The sequence below is a fragment of the Artemia sp. Qi Xiang Cuo genome, chromosome 15, assembly GCF_049724085.1.
Source record: "Artemia sp. Qi Xiang Cuo chromosome 15, ASM4972408v1, whole genome shotgun sequence".
NCBI lineage: Eukaryota > Metazoa > Arthropoda > Branchiopoda > Anostraca > Artemiidae > Artemia > Artemia sp. Qi Xiang Cuo.
Genome location: NC_142808.1, coordinates 16420011 through 16447510, shown reverse-complemented (window position 1 = coordinate 16447510; position 27500 = coordinate 16420011). Strand labels below are relative to the sequence as shown.

At 35.8% G+C, this 27500-nt stretch overlaps 1 protein-coding gene across 2 annotated transcripts in view; it reads left to right on the top strand.

Annotated features, from left to right (window-relative positions):
* The window catches only part of LOC148943386 (sodium- and chloride-dependent GABA transporter 1-like), a 63075-nt gene extending 37846 nt beyond the window's left edge, over positions 1-25229 (top strand). For both annotated transcript variants that reach the window (XM_089101624.1, XM_089101625.1), the window contains 3 exons: positions 13045-13176; positions 16822-16923; positions 25116-25229. In XM_089101624.1, coding sequence (XP_088957750.1) covers positions 13045-13176; positions 16822-16923; positions 25116-25219 — 338 coding nt within the window. In that variant the 3' untranslated portion in view covers positions 25220-25229. The remainder of the gene's footprint in view (positions 1-13044; positions 13177-16821; positions 16924-25115) is intronic.
* Positions 25230-27500: the final 2271 nt, after the last annotated feature.

Sequence of the window (27500 nt, the reverse complement as noted above, 5' to 3'; positions counted from 1 at the left end):
TTGGCACTATAACTCCCTGTGACGCAAAAGCTACTCCCTGTAAAGTAACGATGTTAATCAGGCGCACTAATAAGCGTATATACATTATCTCAGGACGGGATGAGGGCCTGGTAAGAGGACTTAGTTAAATCGAAAGAATTATGAGTTTTTCGAAGTACAGAAAGTCAAATAGCCTTAGAACTATTCATCCAACTAACGTCTGAACCAACTTACTGAACTAATTAACTATCCAACTCAAACTAACTGACCACCACTGCGTATAGGAAAGAAAATCAATAATAAGAACAGCAAATTCTACGGGGGCCCTAATTTAGGGACAATGGAGGCAATCTTTCTCAGAAATATACTTGAAATTGAATTAAATTACAAAAACCCTAATCAACAATATACTAGCATAAATTTAGTATTTACTTTGTATTATTCAGGATTTTTTTTTTAGTTCATAAAATATATGAGGGTATATTTTGTCCAAGCTCTTGACCAAATTTCTGGTCAAAATGCTAAGAAAATTCATATTGTTCACATTTCTCAGCCAAAACCTTGCAGAAGCGATAATGAAACAGGTTTCCCGTCACTCCCCAGAATTTTTCTCAAAAAAGTGTAAAACGAGAGTGGTTTTTGAATGTCGTGACGTCGTAAAAAGCAATGTAAGTTTAGAGAGACTGGGGAACTTTTATTCAAGTTTCCCGTAATATTTTTGTCCGTGTGATCGGCCTAATACTTAATTAAATAAAAATTAGTAGTTTTTTTAACTGAAAGTAAGGAGCAAGACTAAAACTCAAGACGAACAGAAATTTTTCCGTATATGAAAAAGGCTGTCACCTCATCAACATCTTGCTCTTTACGCTTTAGTTTCTTAATTCTTTAAAAAGTAGAGTTGTGACAAAGAATCCAAACCTTAGTGTAAAGACTGAGATGCTGAGGAGGTGACAGCCCCTTTCATCTACGGAATAATTTCTGCTCGTTTCAAGTTTTAATGTTTCTCCTTATTTTCAGTAAAAAAACTTTTTTCTTTTTTTTTAAATTTAGGTTCTGTAAGTTTCTCAACTAATACAATTTCGAATTTGGATCACCGTACATGAAAAATTAAAACGAAGTTTGGATATTAATCTGGGCAAAGGTTTCCCTGCATAAAATTTTCTCTAGGAAGTTCACCCCCAGAAATTACCCTCCAGAAACTACCAATTAGGAAATTTTCCCCCAGACAATTCCATTCTAGCTGAAAATTACCCCAGGAAAATTTCTTGCGGACGATTCAGGTGAAAATTTTTTCTTACGCCACTTTCATTTGAAAAATACTTTAATTTCTGATTGTATTTAAAATCATTATTTTTAAAATACCTCCATCGCCCCCCTGGTACAAAGGTACTCCCGTAAAAAATTCCCTCTGAAGAATTTATCATGTGGAAAACTCCCCCATGCAGAAGTTTTCTGTAGAAAATCGATCCCCCAACCTACGGAAAGAAACTTTAGACAATTACGACCCGGCATATATTTTCCCTGGATAATTCCTCTTAATATCTTGACATGTAAAATTAAGTCGGCAAAAATAAAGTAAGACCAATAAAAAGAATTTCGCATAAGAATTCTGGCAAATCCCCCCAATGTAAATATATGTCGACGCAAGCTTCTTACATTAAAAATTCAGTACACCTTGTGGAAAAATTAAAAAACCTTGATATAAAAAAAGACACAATTTTGGCCAGTTTTGATGCCATTTCGATGTATACATCATGTGATATAAAAAAATGTGAATTTGCTCTTCAAAAGAAACTAGAAGATAATATTGGCCGGATGGATTACAAAACATTAGATATTGAAACCATTATGCGACTTGTTCGCCTTTGCAATAGATATTCCTTATATTTTCGGTACAACAATCAATTTTTCACCCAAACAAATGGGCTCCCTATGGGTCCTAGAATATAGATAAACAACTTATTCTAACATATATTAAAAGCTTTAAATGACCGAAAATAGTGTTTAATAGACATTAAAAGCCCTTTTTAAATGACTGAAAATATTGGAGGGCAACTGGCCCCTCTCCCTCCCAGCTTTTTTCCTAAGAGTCATCGATCCGATGTGTGTAGTAGTGGGGGATATTGTCAGTTCGCCTAGTCCTGTACTATGTGGGGTACCGCAAGGCTCTGTGTTAGGTCCGCTTTTATATTTAATTTACGTCGGCGCACTACGGTTCTACATTCCCAATGCTGCCATAACATCCTTTGTGAATGACACCACTATAATAATTGCGTGAAAGGCGTTGATTGAGCTTGTTTCTAAAGCAAATAAAGTGCTACATAACCTGCATGTTTTTACTAGTCTTAGTGGTTTAGCAGTGAACGCGAGTAAAACTAATTATATGATTCTTAGTCGTACTGGAGTTATTGATAATGTTTTCGGTTTAGTTAATTTTAATGGTACGGAGATTAAATAGATATTTGATACAAGGTATCTTAGTTTTCAAATTGATTGTAATTTAAATTAAAAAAAAAACATAGTGAAATTGTATCGGTGAAAGTTGCGCGGGGCTTAGGGCTGATTCGTAGATTCAAACATGTTTTTCCTGTCTCAGTTTTCAAATTTTTATATAATTCACTTATTCATCCTTACATTGTATACAGTTTTTCTTTGTTGGCTAGTAATTTTGCTGTAAATTTTAAACGGATACAAATTGTGCAGAATAAAGCACTGCGCCTGCTCGGTGATCTTGAAAATTGTGAAAGTACAATGGATTGTTATCGCCATTTTAATATTTTAAGTGTTGGGCAGTTGAGAGATTATCAGACCGGTATTTCCGTGCATCAGTGTTTAAATAAACTAGCACGTAATTATTCTTGTGATGTTTTAGCATCGAACTCTGCGCACCATTCTTATAATACAAGGAATTCTGTGGACTTAGTACATGAGAGACGACACACTGCTAGAGCTAGTTTTGTATTTAGGCATGTGGGGGTTTCGGTTTTGAATAGTCTTCCGGAAAGCACTAGGATGGCTGAGAATGTGTTCTCTTTTAAAAATAAGATAAGGAATTTCTTGATGAGTAAGGATCGGTGAGGGGGGAGGGGCTGTCTTTTGTGGGTATTGGTTCGCGGTTCCCACGAGGTTTGGTTATTATTTATTTATAAAATTTCATTTTTCTTCTTTTTTTGTTTGTTTCCAATATATATGTAATAAGTAAGTAAAATATTGTGATTTTTTTTAATATTTAAGTAAAAACGATCAGAATTAATTAGTTCATTATAAATGGGGCTTAAATAGGTTCCTCCCGTGTCTCTATTGAGAGCAACCTTTCGGTGAATGTAGTTTTTTATCTCAACTGCCTCCCTGAAAACTTGGATGAGACCTTTAACAGGGGCAATAATGGAGGTGTTATCGAATAAAACGAAATGGTGCGGGTTGTCATACACATGCTGAGCCAAGGCGGAATCAAAAGTCTCAGGCCTTTGGCATAGCTCCATAGCTTTGTCATTTGAGGACCTGTGTTCCAACAATCTCTACCCCAATTGCTTATGGGTTCTTCCAACATAGAAACAACCGCAAGAACATGGAACCCTATAAATACAACTGCCCAAAATAGGGCTCGTTTTATCTTTACCGCTGTTAAAACAGTCCTGAATTTTATTTGATTTTTTGAAGGTGACATTTAAGTTGTGTTTTTTAAGAATTCTTTGAAATTTGTCCCCTAATCTGGGAAAGTAGGGCAAAACAGTAAAGACTTTCTTATCACCCACTAAAGGGGTGATATGCGTTGGAGGTTGTGGAAACGATAAATCCTTTTCTGCATTTTTTTTTCTTTTTTCTATTTTGGATTCCAGTAGCTTGATCCATTGCAAAACAAAATGAATTTGTGTTTCCCGAGTTTTTGAATTTGAGGAATGAGGAGTGAAGTTAAGAAGATTCTTAACAACCTCCCCTCGAAGTAAATCGGGATTCTCCAAAATACCTCTTGAGCCAAATATACCCGCCTCCACACTGGATACTATCTCTGAGAAATTTACTCGTGGATGAGGCAAGCAAAATTTTGGTCCCTTAGACAAGATATGGATTTCTTCGGGTGTAAGAACTTTCGAAGATAGGTTCTCAATGGCCGGGCCAGAACAAAATCTAAGAAGAAAACGTCTGGAATTTTGAAATTTTTCGTATTGTAATTTTACAAAGTTTTCTGATAAACTAAAAAATTGAATTCCCATTCAGTACTGTATTTTTTTCATTCAGTTACCCTTTCACCGTTACATGGAGAGGGTCTTAAAATTTTAGTTTCGCTTTGTTTCAAGGTTTGAATTTTTTTTTTTTTTATAGTATCCATGGATTTTTATTAGTAATTTTGATATTATTATCTTGCACTGAGGACGGTCAAGCGGAGGTCTTGACCGAAATATTTGCATTTTAGTCCATATGTTTCACTGGCTTGTATAATCCTCGTTTTTCTATTTTTTTTTCTTTTTTTTTTACTATTGTTTCGTTTTATAACAAATACTATACGTAAACAATGGATAAATTTCATGACTTACAAACCTATTCCGAGGGTCTCTGGGGGTTTGTGTTATCCTTAAGGCCATAGTTACTGGGCTTCTCAACAATGCTGAACAAAATGGCTGTCTTAAAATTTTGATTGAGAGAATGAAATTTTGATTAAAATTTTAATAAATAAATTTATTAAAGACCAAGATTCACAAAAAAATCTTATCAAACCGACCTACCACGTGAAAATCTTTACAGAGTTGTTCGTGGCAGGACTCAATATTTTACTCACTTATTACATATATATTGGAAACAAACAAAAAAAAGAAAAAAAATGCAATTTTATAAATAAATAATAAACAAACCTCGTGGGAACCGCGAACCAATACCCACAAAAGACAGCCCCCCCCCTCACCGATCCTTACTCATCAAGAAATTCCTTATCTTATTTTTAAAAGAGAACACATTCTCAGCCATCCTAGTGCTTTCCGGAAGACTATTCAAAACTGAAACCCCCACATGCCTAAATACAAAACTAGCTCTAGCAGTGTGTCGTCTCTCATGTACTAAGTCCACAGAATTCCTTGTATTATAAGAATGGTGCGCAGAATTCGATGATAAAACATGACAAAAGTAATTAGGTGCTAGTTTATTTAAACACTGATACACGAAAATACCGGTCTGATAATCTATCAACTGTCCCAACATTTAAAATATTAAAATGGCGATAACAATCCATTGTAAATTCGCATTTTTCAAGATCACCGAGCAGGCGCAGTGCTTTATTCTGCACAATTTGTATCCGTTTAAAATTTACAGCAAAATTACTAGCCCACATAGAACAACTGTATACAATGTAAGGATTAATAAGTGAATTATATAAAAATTTGAAAACTGAGACAGGAAAAACATGTTTAAATTAACGAATCAGCCCTAAACCCCGCGCAACTTCCACCGATACAATTTCACAATTTTTTTTTTTAATTTAAATTACAATCAATTTGAAAACTAAGATACCTTGTATCAAATATCTATTTAATCTCCGTACAATTAAAATTAACTAAACCGAAAACATTATCAATAACTCCAGTACGACTAAGAATCATATAATTAGTTTTACTCGCGTTCACTGCTAAACCACTAAGTTTTACTTAGTTTTACTTAGATGATAATTAGTTTTACTCGCGTTCACTGCTAAACCACTAAGACTAGTAAAAACATGCAGGTTATGTAGCACTTTATTTGCTTTTGAAACAAGCTCAATCAACGCCTTTCATGCAATTATCATAGCGGTGTCATTCACAAAGGATGTTATGGCAGCATCGGGAATGTAGAACCGTAGTGCGCCGACGTAAATTAAATATAAAAGCGGACCTAACACAGAGCCTTGCGGTACCCCACATAGTACAGGACTAGGCGAACTGACAATATCCCCTACTACTACACACATCGGATCGATGACTTAGGAAAAAATCTGGGAGGGAGAGGGGCCAGTTGCCCTTCAATATTTTCAGTCATTTAAAAAGGGCTTTTAATGTCTATTAAACACTATTTTTGGTCATTTAAAGCTTTTAATGTATGTTAGAATAAGTTGTTTATCGATATTCTAGGACTATTGGTTCGATGTGTTCACCCCTGGGAAAAACATACAAAAAAATATCATAGGCAGCGCAATAGCGCTGCCTAAGTAAAGAACGATGTTGGCCCAATGTATCATTTATTTTTTGAAACCCTATATGCCTAGGGACATATAAGGTTTTCATAGAAAGCGTTGTCGTAGAAACTTTAACAAGGGCTCATTCGATTGGAAATTAGAGTGGCTTGTGCCTTTTTAATAGTCGAAAGTGATTGGGAGGCAACTAACACCCCTTCCACGCCCACCATTTCCCCAAACAAATCCAATCAAAATTTTGCGATAACCATTTTATCCAGTATAGTTAACTTCCAGAGAGAAATTATGTTTTTGAGGAAGAGACTCTCCCACAACCCTCAGGGCCAGGGTTGTAAGTTATGCCATGGCGGCATATAAGGTTTTTATAGAAAGCGTTGTCGTAGAAACTTCAAGAAAGGGCTCATTCGATTGGAAATTAGAGTGGCTTGTGCCTTTTTAATAGTCGAAAGTGATTGGAACGCAACTAACACCCCTTCCGCGCCCACCATTTCCCCAAACATATCCAATCAAAATTTTGAGATAGCCATTTTGTTCAGCGTAGTTGATTTCCAGATAGAAATTAGGTTTTTGAGGAGGACACTCCCCCACAGCCCTCAGGGCAAGGGTTGTAAGTTATGCCATGGGGGCATATAAGGTTCTGATAGAAAGTGTTGTCGTAGAAACTTCAAAAAAGGGCTCATTCGATTGGAAATTCAAAGGGCTAGTGCCCTTTTTAATAGTCGAAAGTGGTTGGAGAGCAACTAACCCCCTGTCACGCCCATCTTTTCCCCAAACACATCTAATCAAAATTTGGATACAGCCATTTTGTTCACCGGAGTTGAAAGTTCTGGAAATTAGGTCTTTGAGGATGACAACATCCCCACAGCCCTCAGGGCAAGGGTTGTAAATTATGCCCTGAGGGCAGATATGTTTTTTTTATAGACAGCGTTGTCGTAGAAACTTCAAAACGATCTCATTTGATAGGAAATTGAAACGGCTAGTGCCCTTTTTAATAGTCGAAAGTAATTGGAAGAGAACTAACACCCCTTCTAAGTTCACCATTTAGCCAATCACATCCAATCAAAATTTAGAGATAGCCATTTTGTTCAAAGTAGTTCAAAGGTCCGGAATTATATCTAAGAGGATGACACTCCCCCCACAGCCCTCAAAGTAAAGGTTATAAGTTATACCCTGGGGGCATATAATGTTTTTATTAAAAGCTTTGTCATAGAAACTTGAAAAGGGACGCATTTGATCGAAAATTCATAGAGCTAGTGCCCTTTTTAATAGTCGAAAGTGATTTGAGGGCGACTAACCCCCCTCTCACTCCCACCTTTTCCCCAAACACATCTAATCAAAATTTTTAGATATCCGTTTTGTTCAACGTAGTTAAAAGTTTTAGAAATTAGGTCTTTGAGGATGATAATTAGTTTTACTCGCGTTCACTGCTAAACCACTAAGACTAGTAAAAACATGCAGGTTATGTAGCACTTTATTTGCTTTTGAAACAAGCTCAATCAACGCCTTTCATGCAATTATTATAGCGGTGTCATTCACAAAGGATGTTATGGCAGCATCGGGAATGTAGAACCGTAGTGCGCCGACGTAAATTAAATATAAAAGCGGACCTAACACAGAGCCTTGCGGTACCCCACATAGTACAGGACTAGGCGAACTGACAATATCCCCTACTACTACACACATCGGATCGATGACTTAGGAAAAAATCTGGGAGGGAGAGGGGCCAGTTGCCCTTCAATATTTTCAGTCATTTAAAAAGGGCTTTTAATGTCTATTAAACACTATTTTTGGTCATTTAAAGCTTTTAATGTATGTTAGAATAAGTTGTTTATCGATATTCTAGGACTATTGGTTCGATGTGTTCACCCCTGGGAAAAACATACAAAAAATATCATAGGCAGCGCAATAGCGCTGCCTAAGTAAAGAACGATGTTGGCCCAATGTATCATTTATTTTTTGAAACCCTATATGCCTAGGGACATATAAGGTTTTCATAGAAAGCGTTGTCGTAGAAACTTTAAAAGGGGCTCATTCGATTGGAAATTAGAGTGGCTTGTGCCTTTTTAATAGTCGAAAGTGATTGGAAGGCAACTAACACACCTTCCACGCCCACCATTTCCCCAAACATATCCAATAAAAATTTTGAGATAGCCATTTGGTTCAGCGTAGTTGATTTTCAGATAGAAATTATGTTTTTGACGAAGACACTCCCCCACAGCCCTCAGGACAAGGGTTGTAAGTTATGCCCTGGGGACATATAAGGTTCTTATAGAAAGTGTTGTCGTAGAAACTTCAAAAAAGGGCTCATTCGATTGGAAATTCAAAGGGCTAGTGCCCTTTTTAATAGTCGAAAGTGGTTGGAGAGCAACTAACCCCCTGTCACGCCCATCTTTTCCCCAAACACATCTAATCAAAATTTGGATACAGCCATTTTGTTCAACGTAGTTGAAAGTTCTGGAAATTAGGTCTTTGAGGATGACACCATCCCCACAGCCCTTACGGCAAGGGTTGTAAGTTATGCCCTGAGGGCACATAAGTTTTTTTTATAGACAGCGTTGTCGTAGAAACTTCAAAACGGGCTCATTTGATTGGAAATTGAAATGGCTAGTGCCCTTTTTAATAGTCGAAAGTAATTGGAAGGCAACTAACACCCCTTCCACGCCCACCATTTAGCCAAACACATCCAATCAAAATTTAGAGATAGCCATTTTGTTCAAAGTAGTTGAAAGGAATTATATCTAAGAGGATGACACTCCCCCCACAGCCCTCAGGGTAAGGGTTGTAAGCTATGCCCTGGGGGCATTTAAGGTTTATTGAAAGGTTTATCGTAGAAACTTGAAAAGGACTCATTCGATTGGAAATTCAAAGGGATAGTGCCCTTTTTAATAGTCGAAAGTGATTTGAGGGCAACTAACCCCCCTCTCACTCCCACCTTTTCCCCAAATACATCTAATCAAAATTTTTAGATATTCGTTTTGTTCAACGTAGTTAAAAGTTTTATAAATTAGGTCTTTGAGGATGATAACCCTCTCGGAGCCCTCGGGGCAAGGGTTGTAAGTTGTGCCCTGGGGTTATATAAGGTTTTCATAGATAGTGATGTTGTAAAAACTTCAAAAAGGAATCATTCGATTGAAAATTAGAAGGGCTTGTGCCCTTTTCATAGTCAAAAGTGATTGGATGGCAAGTAACTCCCCTATCACGCCCATCATTTCCCCAAACACATCCAATCAAAATTTTGAGATAGCCATTTTGGTCAACGTAGTTGAACGGTCCGGTAATTATTTGTTTGAGGATGACACCCCCCTCACAGCCCTCAGGTCAAGGGTTGTAAGTTATGCCCTGGGGTATATAAGGTTTTTGTAGAAACCGTTGTCGTAGGAACTTCAAAACGGCTCATTCGATTGGAAATTGAAAGGGCTAGTGCTTCTTTTAACAGTCGGGAGTTTTTGGAAGGCATTAAACCCCCTCTCATGCCCACCATTTCCCCAAACACATCCAATCAAAATTTTGAGACTAGCAATTTTCTTCAAAGTAGTGAAAAGTTTTGTAAACTAGGTCTTTGAGGATGACACCCCCAGACCTCAGGGCAAATGCTGTAAGTTATGCCCTGGGGGCATATAAGGTTTTTATTGAAAGCGTTGTCATAGGATTTTCAAAAGGGTTCATTCGATTGGAAATTGAAAGGGCTATTGCCTTTTTTGTTAGTTGAAAGTGATCGGAGAGCTACTAACGGCCCTCTCACGCCCACCATTTCCCAAAACACATCCCATCAAAATTTTGAGATAGCCAGATTGTTCAACGTAGTAGAAAGTTCTGGAAATTGGGTTTTTAAGTGTGTCAGCGCCCTAACAGCCCTCAGGGCAAGGGTTGTAATTTTTGCCCTGGGGGCATATAAGGTGTTTATAGAAAGCGTTGACATAGAAACTCAAAAAGGGCTCATTTGATTGGAAATAGAAAGGGCTAGTGCCCTTTTTAATAGTCAAGTGATTGGAAGGCATGACATTTTTATAGTAAAGATCGATGTGGGTACAATGTATTATTATTGTTTCCTTTTTTTGACCAGGGCACTTCGTATCGAAGGAATTGTCGTAGGAACTTCGAAAAGGGCTCATTCGATTGAAAATAGAAAGGGCTAGTGCCCTTTTAATAGCCGAAAGTGATTGGAGAGCCTCTAGTCCCCCCTCCCACGCCCACCGTCCCATTTGCCCATTATGTTTAAAAACTAGATGTTGCCTTAAGATTAAAACAAAATGCACTGTGTTAATGCTAATTCCCAATAAGGCATCTCAGCAGTATCCCAAGAACGACTGAGAATACTATGTTCAAACTTTCGGGGCTACATCTGCTCTTGAAATTTAACGAAATCAAAATACCGTAAGTGTATCCAAGCTATCAAAGAAAGTAAACAGGTTTTTTTGCGAATGGTATCAAGTTTTCTATTTCAGGTCAAATAGAGGAGGTATAAAACTAAATTAAACACTACTATTTGTGTCCAGGTTTTTAAAAGGGTGTATCGTGTATGTTGTTAAAAATTGCTGAGAAATTTTCTCTAGCATACAAATAGCAGTGTTTAATTTAGTTTCATACCTATTTTCATACCTATAATTTTCTGTTGTTGTTTGATTGTTTGTTTTTGTTGTTCTTTTTTCGCTGTATTTGACGCTAAAGTGCGAATTCGGCCCCTTTGGGCTTGTGATAGCCATTTTTCAGCAATAAATCTTATCTTATCTAAATAGCAAGCCAAACTATTAGTCTTAAAAAACGAAAAGATTTAAAAATTATTTTCTTTTTCCCTGAAAAGACTATGCCAATATAAAACGAACAGAAATTAATTTAAAAAAAAATTTCCACAAAATAAGTTTTTCGAAGAAAAGTATAGAACTCCATTAAACAAAAAATGAGCAAAAATAAAATCAAATAATTTACCAAGCGTGAAACTACCACAAATCAGCATCTATAAATAAATGAAACCCAAAACAAACATAAATTACAATAAATAACCGAATCAAACTCAAATTGCAGAAATTAACATGAGTAGGGCTCAAAACCCTTATGCCTTCCCAAGGCCAGAACATAATTTGCTCTTTGCTGAAAAAAATACAAATGAATGTGCATTGTCAGTTTAATATACATACACTGATATTTAGTAATCAAAATGCTAATATTATTTGATTTATTAAAGTTATAAAAGGAAATACATTTATTTTTTTCGTTACAACTTTTACTTACAGATCGTTACAACGAACTGTTTGAAAATCATAGGCAACGCAATAGCGCTGTCTCAGTAAAGAGTGAAGTGGGGTATATGCGTTATTATTGTATTTTTTTTTTCCACATAAACACTTCGCAAGGAAAGAGTGGTCGTAGAGGCATCAGAGGGAGTTTATCCGATTGGAAATTAAAAGTTCTAGTGCTATTTCTCAGAATCTGAAGTGATTGGAGGGCAAGCAGCCCCTTGCCCCTCATTTTCCTAGTGATACCCGATAAGAAATTCAATATAGTCCTTTTGTTAAACATAGTTGGTAGGTCTTACAACTATGCCTGTACGGATGACAACCCATATGCAGCTGCTGGGACAAGGACTGTAAGTTATGCAATCCGCCCGGTGTTTACATATAGTATTTGTTATTGGGAAAAGAAGGCATGTTTGACTCTTGGTATCTAAAAAGGCTAAGGAAATTAAGGTGAACCTTTCAAGGAATGTTGAGGGGAGTTTGAACTAAATCAAAACATACTATGTGCATGCAGGTTGTCAAAAGAGCGTCTCTCGGGAACGGCTTGGGACATTAAATTGGGATTTTCAGGGAATGATGAATTTCTGCTCGTTTTTAATTTAACTTCGTTATTCATTGTAATTTGTGTTTGTTTTGGGTTTTATCAATTTATTGATTGTGGTTTAGGGTAAATTTACACTTGAAAAATTATTTGAGTTTATTTCTGCTCGTCGTTGATTTAATGCTGCTCTTTACTTTTCTTTTAAAAACTTCTTTTCTGAAAAAAGTTTTTTTAAATCATTTCAAAAAAGGAGATAGGCTGTTTCTCCAATGAAAGTATTTAGGCATTTAATTATCTAGATAAAATAATTTAAGCCTTTGCACAAAATTCAAGCAACCTCAGAAAATGCTTTCTACCAAAACTTGTTTTATGTTTTACTGTATATATATATATATATATATATATATATATATATATATATATATATATATATATATATATATATATATATATATATATATATATATATATATATATATATATATATGTATATGTATTATATATAGGCTTTATATTCTACAATGAGTGCAAATTTAAGGGTTATAATTAATAAAATAAGCTTTGTTTTGGAAAGTATTGCTGTTTCTCTTGCAGATTCAAGATATGAAACACCTTATGGAGATTATATTAGAAAAAATAAGCCGATTGCACATCTATAGGGAAGGGGAGGGAGTGGCGGTTAAGTCCCCTAAAATTGTCATTTAATATTTTAGCTTATGGGAGATAAATGCTAAAAACGTGATTGTCTTAGGTGTAACGCCTAGTATGAATAAGTCGGGTTTAGAAGAGGCTACAACATTTGGGCGGGTATCTTCACTACTCCATCCCGAACATTTAGTTAGCCAAAACAATTGAAATCAAACCGTTCAACCCTTGTTGGTTGGGTCTGTACAGTTTTGAGTCGTGCGAGTGCAGGTTGACTTGAACGAGAGCCACCAGAACAAGTTTTAGAGAATAATAAGTTTGTAAGGACACACAAAGGATCTCTCTTTCTCCTTCTTTATCGCTCCTCCTATCTCTCCCTCTCTCTTTCTATCCCTCTATCTCTGTCTCTCCTACCTCTCTGTCTCTCTTTCATTTTACTTATTATATTCCATATTAAAACAATAATTAATTTAATATGTCATTTCTAGGTGCATTTCTAATACCGTATCTACTAACAGTGATTTTAGCTGGGATGCCAATGTTTCTTCTAGAAGCATCTGTAGGTCAATTTCTTAGGATTGGAGGAATTGGAATATGGAAAATAACGCCTCTTTTCAAAGGTAATTTCTTTAAGACTTTTTTTAAGAGAGAGAGAGAGAGAGAGAGAGAGAGAGAGAGAGAGAGAGAGAGAGAGAGAGAGAGAGAGAGAGAGAGAGAGAGAGAGAGAGAGAGAGAGAGAGAGAAAGTGAGATATTGGCTCCATAGTATAGCAAAAACAAAGTTTTTCTTCTAAAGAATATTCTGAAGCTAAACGCGTAAATAACGCGGATATCTATGGCATCTGTAAAAATAGGTCCGTCCATTCTCAATGGTGACCAAAGCCTATAACAGAATAATGGTCCGAAAAGTTGGATTACAGAGGCTCCTAAGTTGACCTTATACTTAATTGCTCTGCCATTATTCTTTGAAATCAATGCTTTGAGAAAAAGGTAATGTTATACTGTTTGAATTTTTGGGCTCGATACCTCAAGCTTTATTTTTGGACATTAGACTGATATACCGAGGTTCCATTACTTTTTAGAAGGTAAATATTTGCTGTGCAAGAAAAAAAATTCCCATAATTTTGTCTAAAAGTCATTGAGTGGGGCTTAGGAAAAAAACAACAAAAAAGCCAAAAGCCAAAGGGAGCTTAGAAATTCAAATCATTTAGAAAATATTTTTATAGTACGGTATTCTAAGGCCACGCCAATAAGATTTACTTGAAACATATACTCTTAAGAGATCTCTTCATTCTTGTTGGCAGTTTAAACTAAGTAATTTGAACAGTGTATTTTTAATCTTGCAGATTTTTGGGAATTCAAAACTTCTGTTTCATTTTTAGGCTAGATGAAAAGCTCATAAATCCGTATTACCACCATGAGTCAAGATTCTTTTTTGTTTCATTTGAGCTAAAAATTTCCAAATTTTTCAAAATTTAATGAAATTTCCAACCTAAAAGGATGTTTTATCATAGCTGCTACTAGTTGCAGCATAAATCCATTTGGAACCACCGTATTGATCGATTTGGAACCACCTTATTGATCTATTTGGAACCACCGTATTGATCCATACTTCTCGATCCAAAGCTGCTTGAAGCATTTGTTGTATTTGTTAAAATTACAAACATATATAACAAATGTATATAAAATTATGGAAATATGCACATATGCACAACAAGTATTATATGCACAAACAAGAAATATGCACAAAGAAATATGCACAACAAGTATTAAGTATTTGTTGTATTACTTAGTCTTATTTCTAATTAGCTTGAGCCTCAGCCTTTTTTCTAAAATTTATTGATACAAACTTTTAGCTAACTCCCAGATTTGGCTAAAGTCAGACTTATACCCCATTCACAATGAGATTTTAATAGTACCGAGATATAGCTAATGCTACTTTAAGCCAATCAGAATTTCTTGTAGACTTTTTCCGCCAATCAAAAAATTCTATGAAAAATCTGGTTAACTTAAATTAGTGGAAGCTAAACCTCGGTGGTAGTAAAGTCTCGTGTTAGTATACATAATTATTTGAAAAAAAAACTACGTTTTCGAAAGAGTTAAAGAAGCTGAGTCACAAGTTCGAACCTTAAAACGTACAGGGATTAGGAGTTACAGTTGGGGGGCTGCCGCCCCCCAAACCTCCCGCTTTTGCAGCCTCTTTTCTTAAGGTTTTTTAAGTCCTGTAGCCTGCAATCAGTTGGTTGTACCAAGTTCATCACATTATAGCTTGTTATCGGTTAGGGAAAAATCTCCTGTAAAAAATCCAGCAAACAGGCTCAGTACTGTTTCTAATCAAAGAGATGCACTAGGATGTTCTTACGGTAAAAATTCACGCAGACTTCGTTCGTGTTACAATGTATTTCTTTGCTAGGAAAAAAGCGGGGGTTGCGGTGGGCGGCAGACCCCCAAAATAAAAATCTTAACTAAAGAGGCTGAAAAAGCGGGGGGTTTGGGGGCGGCAGCCCCCCAACTGTACCTTCTAATATCTGTACGTTTCAATGTTCTAGCTTGTGACTCAGGCTCTTTAACTCTTTCAAAAACTTAGTTTTTCTTCAAATAATTTATGCACGTTTTTGTACAGTTTATTACTTATCATTGCTTGACTAACTGTTAGCTGATCGTGTCAGGAGTTAAAGTTGGGGGGCTGCAACCCCCCAAACCCCCCGCATTTGAAGATTCTTGTGTTAAGGCTTTTAATTCCTGAATACTCAAATCAAATGCACAGTAAGATTTTCTTTTTTCAACTTTTCTTCGAGCATGCGCGTATACGGCATGTTATCAAAGCAGTGGAGACTGTAAGCTGAAGGCCGACTGTGATATTCTTCTGGAGACGCCTGTTGAGCCGAAGGATTTAATAGATTGGATTTAAAAAAGAAACTGAGTTTCTTTTTTAAACTTTAAATTTAAGAGATACTACTTTAAATTCAATATATAAAAAACTTACTCTGACGGGGAATCGAACCCGGGTCTTCCGCATGACAGACAGGAAAAGTAACTACTGTACTATCAGAGACTCTTGTTAAATTATTTTTAGTCTCTGCAATCTATTTTGGACGCAATCAAATACAAAGTAAGATTTTCGTTTTTCGACAAAAAAACTTCTGGGAAAGAGCTGGAATTTTTGGAAGCTTGCAGTCAGTCTTGTCAGGTTAAGAGGACCATTTTGATCTAATTTAATAATGAAATACTATGATTTTAGGAATTTTAAAAATTAACATGGGCTATTATAGGAAAACGAGGTTTTTCGTAAATGTAAATTCGGGGGATAATTTTTTCGGTCTGAAAATATCAAAAGGCCCTGACAGGTCGAATTCCGGTTCGAATGAGTCCTCATTCACCCGGATCCGTTGCCAACTGTGACCTGTAGGCGTTGCTAATAAAAAAATAATTTGATGAACATTAAGTGGTTAAATTTGGTTTTTGGAAAACAGGGAAGGAGTTATCGGATTTAGCTAAGGAATTTTGAGGATAAGCTTCCACGCCCTAGAAAAGCTTATCCTCTATATTTCAGCGGACAACGTTAAAGGGGGGCTGTGGTGGGAGGGTCAACAATTCCGGCCCACTTTCCCCCATGAAGATAAAGTCCGAGGGGGGTGAAAATTTGCATGTTTCTTAGTTTGAGCTTAGGCTACAAGATGCGATCACCGCCGTCTCGCTGCGACCGCTAGGACCGGAAATCGCTTAACATTGTGGTGGGTCGGCTCTTTAAAGAGGCACAAGTGTGCCTCCTTGATAAATGCATTTGATTATTTTGCTCAGATCTAAATTCTTCACTAGATGTTCAAATTCTTGTTTCTAAATTATATGCTATGGTAATTCCAATACTTTGAATAATGGTATCCCAAACAGTAAAACAGTTTTTTTTTCAACAAGGAGAAACATTACTGTTAACAGTTACTTTCAGCAGACAAAAAAAGTTTATTGACCATCTTTCTTTCATTTTTTAACATCCAAACTATTTGTCTATGGTTCATCTATTTATATATGGTTATTATTTTATGTATGGGTTTACTATGTCTATCTATTCATTTACGTGTTTTTTTTCGTTTAACTGTGTTTTTCTGTGGTTTTTCATGAATTTATTATTTTTCCATTAAAATCTTTATTCAAATTTTTCGTTCTTATAGTGTTAATTTTCTGGTCTTTTTCATGCCAATTTTTCGAGACTTAAAAACCGTTATATCACAGTCTCTGAACTTAACCTTATACCTTCTCATATCTTAGGAGTTGGATATGCCGCGGCTGTAATGTCTGCGTGGCTTAACGTATATTATATTGTCGTCCTAGCCTGGGCTATATTCTACTTTATTGTCTCAATTGGTACTGGTAAGTTCACTGTTTCAATTATTTATCAATAGTAAGTTTCGTGTCTCGATGTCAAATTTATGTTTCACTAAATTGAAGAAAAAGGACAAGTCCTTGTGTTACGCCAAAATATTCAAATGCAAACTCTCTTTGTTGTCCCTTTTCATTTTGAAATACTGAGCTTGAAATGCATAAAACACTAGCTAATTAATTTCTTTATAAGCATAAAATCAACACCGGCATGACCACTGCTTTTCACATTGCTATTGCCTCTCTTTGTTCTTCTGATTTACCGTCTTTCAATGAATTTTGAACATATTTTTAATCTTCTCGGATTCTGACCATTTTGCTGAGTTTTATTTGGATCTTATACTCATGAATGATTACTATTCCTAGTGGTAAAACGATGTCCCCGACCTATTAGATATTTTATGTCCGATATATTTATACTATATTTATATAGCCTAAGTAATATATAATGTTACGCTTTTTTTTCAAATGAGACTATAAGGTAGCATTAAAGCAAAAGACGAATATAATTGACCTTGTATATGAAAGTGACTGTCAGCCCTTAGCCCCTTCTGTATACTAAATTTTTACTAGTGCTTTTAAAGTTTATCACATTGGTCCTGTGCTAGACCATACTTTTTTAAAGTACTAAGAAAGAAAAAAAATTAAACGCAAAAAAAATAAATAAACGCAAAAAAATGAAATAAAAAAGCATAAAGAACGGAGGACTAGGGAATAGTAACTTCTCTCATATAAAAAATAATTTCTGTTCATTCTAATTTTTACTGTCGCTCCTTTCTTCGATTTGAAAAACTGTCTTTTAATTTTAAACTGAATTTCTGATCATTTAATTCAATATTCAAGGCTACCCTAAGCATAAGGAGAGGATAGCTGCCTCCTCAACCTCTACAGGAGGGAATAAAACCCTCACTCTTTATACGGAAGTCCATTTTTTATCATAATTTTATAAATCTAAAAATTGACGTTTCCCGTTAAAATCTATCTTTTTTGCAATAAGAGTAGGGGAACTTCGTTTTAAAAATACAAACAGCCTGGACATTAAATCCACCTTCATATTGGTTTGAAGCAAGCCTCATTGAAAAAAAAATATGGGTCTAATTTGTTTTAGTTGAATATATTTTCTACAATAGATTATAGACTGCATATAGACTTATAGTCTGCCATAACTTTATAGGGTGCAACAGTCAACAAGAATACCCCCCCCCTATCTATCTCTCTCTCTCTCTCTCTTACTATTTCTCACTCTCTTTTGCTCAATCTTTCTTGTATTCCTCCCTCCCCTTTTCGCTTTCTGTTCCCTTTTCCCTCTCGTTCTCTCTCCCTTCATCTCCCCTTTACTCTTTTATTTCTATAACAAAATGCAGCTGGCACCTGATAGCACTCAGATGACGTAAAAATACTCCTTGGGACGAAGGGAGGTTAGGGATTCAATTCTAATCCTTCTTATCTCCATGTTTATCTAAGCCTTTAAAAACGCCATTTTCAAGGCTTTTTTTATTCAATTAGATTATTTATTTACTACCATAATTTAAGAATGCTAACTTAAAAATTCAAAAATTTTTTTTAGGATTTTATTAGGTCAGGGAACTTGCTTTACAACCGTCAAAAATATAATCAGATTTTTTTGGCAGTCCCATTTCTAACGTAATAATTTTTTTTAGCATTTGTGGTGGAATCCTTGGAACTTTGTATAGGAAATTTTCTAACATTACTCAAATCGCTGGAGTTTAACAAAATTGACAAAACTCTGAAATTCAGCTGAAAAAATTACGTTGGGGTAGCTTTTTGGAACAGTAGGTTATAACCTTTTAAAGAACAAGAAAAATAAGAAATTTTAAATTGCAAAAATAGAAGAAGGCCAATAATATCTTAGGTCCTTCCCCCTTTTCGGGATTTGAAAATCATGGGTATGATTGGATAGTTATGTTTTCCTAAAAGACAAATTTTAAAAACTATTGTACAATACCTTGTGTGATGGAAAATTCTTTTGATTTTTTACTCAAATTTACTAAAATTCTTTTGGATTTTTTACTGTTGCAAAAACTTGCAACATAAGTACAACCGGAAGGTAGTACTACACAGTAGTATTACAGTCAATGATTTCACAGTGGGATCACAGTGGTATTACCCAATGGCGTCACGGTGGTATTACATTCTTTCACAGTGGTATTAAATGCTTTCTGTATGTAAAACCACAGCATATAATGCCACGGTGTTACATGCTTCCTGTATGTAACACCGTGCTTTTTGCATTTTTAATGCTGTCGCAGTAGTATTACACTCAATGTATGTGGAAATATCAATGGAAGTAATGCTCTATGGTGAAAACTAGGGCAAGCCAGCAATTATTATGACCAGAAATAGGGAAAGAGAGACAGAGAAAACAGACAGAAAGAAAAAAGAAAGAGCATGGGGCCGAGACCGAAGGAGAAACGAAATAGAGAGGGGTAAAGAGAGAAATTGAGAAAAAGAGAGAAAAGAGAGTAATGGATAGTGAAATGGTGTGAGAGAGAGAGGACTATTTGGCCTGGAGAAAACTACGGGGTCGCCATCTGAAACGACTGATGATTGAAATATTTGCAAAATATTTAAACTTTAGTTTTTTGGTGTTGAAGGGACAAAAAAAGGTACCTAGGTTAGGTTAAGTATTTAATATATGATATGCTTCACCCCCACCCCCCTAATAGGCAAATATATAGCAAAAACTTCACTTCTCGCGTGTTTTCTGGATTCATGATAAGTACCAACATTTTTAATATGTGGAAGAACATATTAAAAATGTTTATGTAAAACTATATATGCAATGTTTATGTAAAGTTTTTTGTCCAATCCGACCAAAACCCAATAAAAAGCGTTTTTAATATGTGGAAGAACATGTTAAACATCTTCTGATGTAAAACTATAAGAATCTCTTTGAACAAAAGGGATTTAATATTTCTATATTTTTATGGAAATGATTTCTTTAGAAATAGTGCATTGAAGTGGGATTTCCCTGCATCCGCGTACACCCAAACGTATGTGGTTTTCAAATATTCTTCTATATATTTTGGGTTTTTGAGGGGTTTTGGGTTGATTGGGTTTTACCCTACCCCTACCCCAAAATAGGGGGTTCTTTCTAAAGTACATTCCTACGTATGTGCCTGCTTCAGTGCTACATATATGACACCAATTTTTGCTTTTACAAATTATTTGATATTCTTATATTGAACAATTTTTTTGAATAACGTTTTTTGAATAACGTTTTTGAAACACGTTTTTGAATAAATGCAGGTTTTGATCTTGGCTCACAGTACATGAATAATTAAAACAAAATTTTCATATTAATTTACTTTTCTTTGGTTAAATGGCTTTCTCGAAACTTGTTTCATTTTATTTACGAGCGTTTTTATTAGTAATAAATATACGTAACTTACGAATTAATTTACGTAACGAACTTCTATATTCATATATTTTTAATATGTATATTAGGGGGTTCGCCCCCTAGTGAATACCTTGCTCTTTAAGCGAAAGTTCGAATTTTGTTCCAATTCTTTAAAACTGACCGCTTAATCAACAAATGCCGTTAATTAGAATAAATAGCTTTTATGAAAGTATTAAAAAATCTCTGGCTTAAAGAGTGAGGTATTGACAAGGGGTGAACCCAATCATATATGTAATATTTTCTGTTCGTTCAAAGTTTTGAGGTTGCTGATGTTGCAGTTGAAAAACTTGTTTTTTATATTTAATTTCTGATATTTTTTTAATTATTTCTTGGACATCCAGCGTCCCCTTTATAGAACTTTCCTGACCCCCATTAAAACTTCCTTCATGGAAATATTCTCCCCCCAAACCCCCCACCCACCCCCCCCTCCTCGGAAAAATATCCTGGAAACGTCTGTACGGTATACTTACAAAAAAACAATACTATATGTTAACATTGGGTAAAGTTCATAACTTTCAGCCCTCCTCCCGGAAACTTAGGGGGATTAAGTCATCCTAAAAGACATAGTTATAATATTTTCGACCATGCTGAACAAAATGGCTATCTCAAAATTTTGATCGGGTGACTTTGGGAAAAAAAAGAGCATGGGAGGGGGCCTGGTTGCCCTCCATTTTTTTGGTCACTTAAAAAGGGCACTAGAACTTTTAGTTTCCGTTCCAATGAGCCCTCCCAAGATATTCTAGGACCACTGGGTCGATACGATCACCCCTGGGGAAAAGAAAAAAAAAACAAAAAACAAAAAAACAAACACGCATCCGTGATCTTTCTTCTGGCAAAAGATGGAAAATTCTACATTTTTGTAGATAGGAGCTTGAAACCTCTACAGTAGGGTTCTCTGGTACGCTGAATATGATGGTGTGATTCTCATTAAGGTTCTATAGCTTTTAGGGGGTCTTCCCTCCTTTTTCAAAAATCAGCCAAATTTTCTCAGATGCGTAACTTTTGACAGATAAAATTAAACTTGATAAAACTTATATTTTTGAAATCAGAATTAAAATTCGATTCTTTTGATGTATCTATTGGTATCAAAATTCCGTTTTTTAGAGTTTCGGTTACCATTGAGCCGGGTCGCTCCTTACTTACAGTTCGTTACCACGAACTGTTTGATGAAATTGGACAAGAAAGTTCTACATAAACATTTACATAGAAATTGAATGTATAATTTTTCATAAACATTTTAAATATGTGCTTCCACTTATTAAAAATGTTTTTTATTTGTACGAATTAAAAAATTAAAAAATTTGGACGAATTGGACAAAAAACTTCTGGTTGATTAAAATTCCGTGAAACTTATAACTTTTGACCTAGTTAATTTTTAATAATTCATTAATATTTATTAATTACTTTCATTTACGAACTGCACCCTCTACTTTATAGTAATAAAAATAATATTTAAAAAATTGCTTGTGATTATAACCGTTAGACTATTTCTTTCAAATTTTGCGCCCCTAAAATTTCTGCAACCAGGGCAAGCGCCCTCTCAGTCCCCACTTAAACTACCATTGGGGCTAAGCACCTCTACAAAAAATGTCTTAATTCTGCCATTTTTCATTGGTTTCTTATTACTTTTCATATCTTTTGCCTATTTTTGCCATTTTAAAAGACCCTCCCCTGCTCTAATAAAAATCGTGGCTACTTCCCTGCAGAGGGTTATATATCTACAAATTTCTTACTTTACTAATTGATCAATTAAAAAGAAAGAACACAGAAACGCCTATTCTTAAAATTTTCCCGTCAGTCTAGATAAAATTGAATTATCCCAGAATATATTCTTTATTTTACCTCTTTTTTGAATTGCAGAATTCTTACAGGTAATTTCTAGTCTGATTTAAAGGGGAAAAAAAATCTCATTTGAAATTTATATAAAGCAGGCCACCCAGAACGCATTATATTGAGTACCTAACCACCCCTATTTATTAAATATTTAGGTAAAGTATACCTGCCAAGTAATTTATCTCACTCAGGCTAAGCTGATTATCTCCGGGTGGCCTCAGAAAACTGGTTTCATTGCAGATAAAGAACAAAGTGTGGTCGCTATAACACGTTAATACCCTCTTAACTAAAAAATCGACTGGAGTAATGAATTCCATTTTATTTAAATGTAAAATTGGCAAGGGTATCAAGATATTGAAATGTTTTACGCAAAAGCTTAGTTAAGGATTTGTTTAGAGGATCTTGGACAATAGCTTTAAAAGGAAATCTGACTAAGATTTAAACTTTGGTTTTTGGGGTTAAAGGGGCAAAAAAAGGTACCTAGGTTAGGTTAAGTTAGGTTAGGTTACGTATTAAATATATGCTATGCTTTACCCCCCCCCTCTAATGTGCAAATATGTAGCCCAAATTTGTTTATAAACTATTATACTTTTATCATACTTTATTTTGTTTCATTAGAATTAACCAAACTTCACTTCTCGCGTGTTGCCCGGATACTAATAAAGTACCGCGTTGCCTATAGTAAAGACCAATAGAGCACAGTGTTTTATCATTATTATTTTTTTCAGGGGTACTTCACACTCAAAGGGTGATCGTATAAGCTTCAGAGGGAACTCATTCGATTGAAAACTAAGAGTTCTAGTGCCCTTTTTCAGAGTCGAGTGATCGAAGGGCAATTAGTCCCTCGCGCCCTTTTTCCCCAAATGCATCTGATAAAAATTTTAAGATAGCCGTTTCGTTAAAAATAGCACAAAGATCAGATAACCAAAACTTCGAGGTCAACACAACCCCTAGAGCCTGGGGGCAGGCGTTGTAAATTATACCCTGGGGGCATATATGGTTCTTAATGAAGGGGCTCTCGAAAAACTTCAGAAGGGGATCATTTCATAGGAAATTAAAATTCTATTTCTCTTTTTAAGAGTCAAAAGATATTGGAGGGCAACTAGTCCCTCCTTCACGCCCTTGTTTCCCCAAACTCATCCGATAGTTTTGAGATAACCACTTTGTTAAAATTAGTTCAAACATCAGATAACAAAATCCCTGGGGTAGACATTACCCCCCAGAACCTAGGGGCAGGCGTTCTAAGCTACGCTCCAGGGGCATAAATGGTTCTTATGGAAAGGGTACTCGTATAAACTTCAGAGGAGACACATTTGATAGTAAAGGGAAAATTCTAGTTCATTTTTTAAGAGTCAGAAGAGATCGGAGGGCAACTAGCCCCCCACGCACTTTTTTCCTAAACCCATCCGATAAAAATTTGAGATTGCCGTTTTGTCAAAAATAGTTTAAATATCAGATAACAAAAACTTCGGGGTTGACACAACCCCCATAGCCTGGGGGGGCAGGAACTGTGAGCTATGCCCTAAAGACATATACGGTTCTTATGGAAGGGGTGCTTGTAAAGGTTTCAGAGGGGCTCATTTCATAGGAAATTGAAATTTCTAGTTCACATTTTAAGATTTGAAAGAGATAGGAGGGCCACTACCCCCGTGCAACGCCCTTTTTTCCCCAAACCAATCCGATACAAATTTTGAGATTGCCATTTCGTCAAAAATAGTTCAACGATTAGATAAAAAAACCTCTAAGGTCGTTACACCCCCCCCCCTCCCCAAAACTCAGGGAAGGCGTTATAAGTTACGCCCTGGGGGTATATTTGGTTGTTACGGAAGGGTGCTTGTATAAAATAGGAAATTGAAATTCTATTTCGCTTCTTAAGAATCAAAACATATTGGAGGGCAACTAGTCCCCCGCGCCCTTTTTTCCCCAAACCCATCCGATAAAAATTTTGAGATAGCCATTTTATTAAAATGAGTTTAAACATCAGATAATAAAAACTCCGGGGTTGACACAACCCCATAGAGCCTGGGGGCAGGCCTTGTAAGTTATTCCCTGGGGCCATTTTTGGTTCTTATGGAAGAGGTGGTCATATAAACTTCAGAGGGGGCTCATTTTATTGGAAATTGAGTGTTTTAGTTTCTTTTTAAGAGTCAAAAGTGACCAGGGGAAGCTAGACCCCCCCCCCCCGTGTCTTCTTTTCCCTAAGTGCATCCGATTGAATTTTATCTATACCCATTTCGTTCAAAATAGACCAAATATCACAAAATAAAAACTTTAGGGAAAACACAGTTCCCTAGAACCGCGGAGAAAATGTTCTAAGTTATGTCCCAGCGGCATACAAGGTTTCTATGGAAAGGGTGTTTACATAAACTTTGGAGGGGACTCATTCAATTGAGAATTGAAAGTTCTAGTTCCCTTTTTAAGAGTCAATAATGACAGGAGGGCGAATAGCCCCCCTCTCCACACCCTCTTTTCCCAAAATCCAACCGATCGAATTTTTAGATCGCTATTTTGTTCAAAATAAACCAAATATCATATAACGAACTCTGGGGGTGAAACAAACCCCTCCCCCCTAAAAAAACAAGTTATCACCGGTATTTTATTCCAGTATTCATGGGAGCTGATACGAGACCCTCTCTCCATGGCCCTACCCCCTCCCCCCGAAAATAAATATTAACAATATTTCATTACAAAAATCATGGGAGCTCACCCCAAACCCTCCCTCCTTGGCTCGATGCCCCCCCCCCCCCAACAAAAAACTGATCCCCCCCATTCACCCATCCTCCATCCACCCCCTAGTATCAAACCCAACCCTTTAATATCCTCCCACTAGCAGCACATGTGTATATATGTGTTTTGATCCCACATGTACTGCTTGTATATGGTTATTATTTTTACAAGTTCATTCGATTCATTGTCACATATTTTTTAGTGTCAAACAGTTCGTGGCAAGGAGCGACCCGGCTCAATGGTAACCGAAACTCTAGAAAAAGGAATTTTGATACCAATAGATGCATCAAAAGAATCAGATTTTAATGCTGATATCAAATATATAAGTTTCATCAAGTTTAGTCCTACCCATCACAGGTTACGCGCCTGAGAAAATTTGGCTGAATTTCGAAAGAAGGGGGAAAGATGTTGTTTATACTTTCCAAGACTGTTCAAGACGCATGTATAGTTTTCTGATAAAGCGCCAATGACGCAGTAGGTTTTAGACTTTTACAGTGAGAGAAGGTGATACCCAAAATTCTTGTTTGTAGTGATTTTTGCTCGTTCGTTTAAGCTTGATTTTCATATTCAATTTAAGTTTCACTCGTTTAAAGGTTTATTTATTCATTTACATTAATATCTATTGTATGTTTGTTTGCGTTGATTGTTTATTGAATTTTCTGTTCGTTTTTAAGTTTCATTTATGCTTCAATAGGAAAAATATTTTTTTTCGTTTTTAAGCTTGATTTTCATATTCCAATCTAAGCATTACATCGCTTTAAGATCTATTTATTCATTTATGGTATTACTTGTTGTATGTTTTTTGCTATGATTGTTTATTTAATTTCTATTCGTTTTGGGTTTCATTTATTCTTTAGTAGTACTTTCTGGGTCGTTTTGATTTTGAATTTTAACAGGTATTTGTATCTGCTGAGTTTAAGTTTAAGGTGGCCTTTACTTTTCTTTGAAAAACTTATTTTTCGGAAAGTTTTTTTTTATTAATTCTTGTTCGTTTTTGATTGCAACGGTCTCTTTTGACTCTTTAAAAGTGAACTAGAACTTTCTATTTTCAATCAAATGAGCCCTCTTTGAAGTTTATCCGAGCATCCCTTCTATTTAACAATATGTATTCCCAGAGTATAACTTACAACGCCTGTCTCTGGGCCCGTGGGGGTTGTGTCGACCCCGAAGTTTTAATATCTGATGTTTGAACTATTTTTAACAAAATTTTCACCACAAATTTTTATCGAATGGGCTTATCCATACGATAAACCCAAAGGCGTGGAGGGCGGGATGGGCTAGTTTCCCTCCGATCTTTTTTCACTCTGAGAAAATGAACTACAACTTTTAATTTCCATTCAAATGAACCCTCTCTGAAGTTTATACAAGTATCCCTTTCATAAGAACCACATATGGCCCCAGGACATAGGTTACAAGGCCTGCCCCCCCCCCTCGGGCCCGGGGGGGTTATGTCGACACCGGAGATTTTGTTATCTGACCTTTGAACTATTTTGAAAAAAATAGCTCTCTCAAATTTCTTATCGGATGGGTTTGAGGAAAATAGGGCGAGGAGAGGGGGGCTAGTTGCACTCCGATCTCTTTTGACTCTTAAAAAGGGAACGATAACTTTCAATTTCCAGTCATTAGTAGAGGAGGGGGTACCAGCGCAATGTGGCACCCCTGCTGCCACCTACAACTTTTTTAACACCATATATTGACACGAGGACCACGTGGTTTATGGTTTTTGTCAGTGAGAATTTGAAAAACAGGAATTTCGTCACATTTATGTATGTTTTCTTGGATGGTTATGTGTGTTGGTAAATTTATTTGATGTTTTTCATGGATGTTTTATGGTTTTTGTCAGTGAGAATTTGAAAAACATGGACTTTGTCACATTTATGGATGTCAACAGCAATTCATGTCTGTTTTATGGTTTTCTCACTGAGAATGAAAAAACAGGAATTTTCTCACTTGGATTTACATAATCGCTAGGGGAAATTATTGATTCACGAAGGGGAGAATTATGAAACAAACATGGCTTCATTGTTGTTTGGCTAGCCTAACCTGAGAACTTGTTTTACATACTCGCTAGGTGGAATTATTTAGTCGCGATGGGGAGAATTAGGAAACAGTAAGTTTTATATACTATTTATGAATGACCAGTGAACATTATTTACATAATCGATAGTGGGCCTTATTGATTCACGATGTGGGGAATTAAGAAACATAAAAGCTTCTTTAATCTTAGGTCTGAGGGATAAACGTTCTTTAGATCAGAGAGAAAAATTAATATTCTATTTCAAATAGGGCTTCATTGATCTTTAGTGTCAGGAATCATAATTAGCATCACTTGTTATCTTGGAATTATGCGGGAGTCTAAAGAGATAGAAATTCTATTTTTAAATACGGTTTCACGGAGCTTTAAGTCGGAGAGATAAATTGATATTCTAACGAAACCCTAAAAGTTTAGCTAGGGGAAATTATTGATTCACGAAGGGGAGAATTAAGAAACATTAAGGCTTCTTTAATCTTAGGTCTGAGGGATAAACATTCTTTAGATCAGAGAGAAAAATTAATATTCTATTTCAAATAGGGCTTCATTGATCTT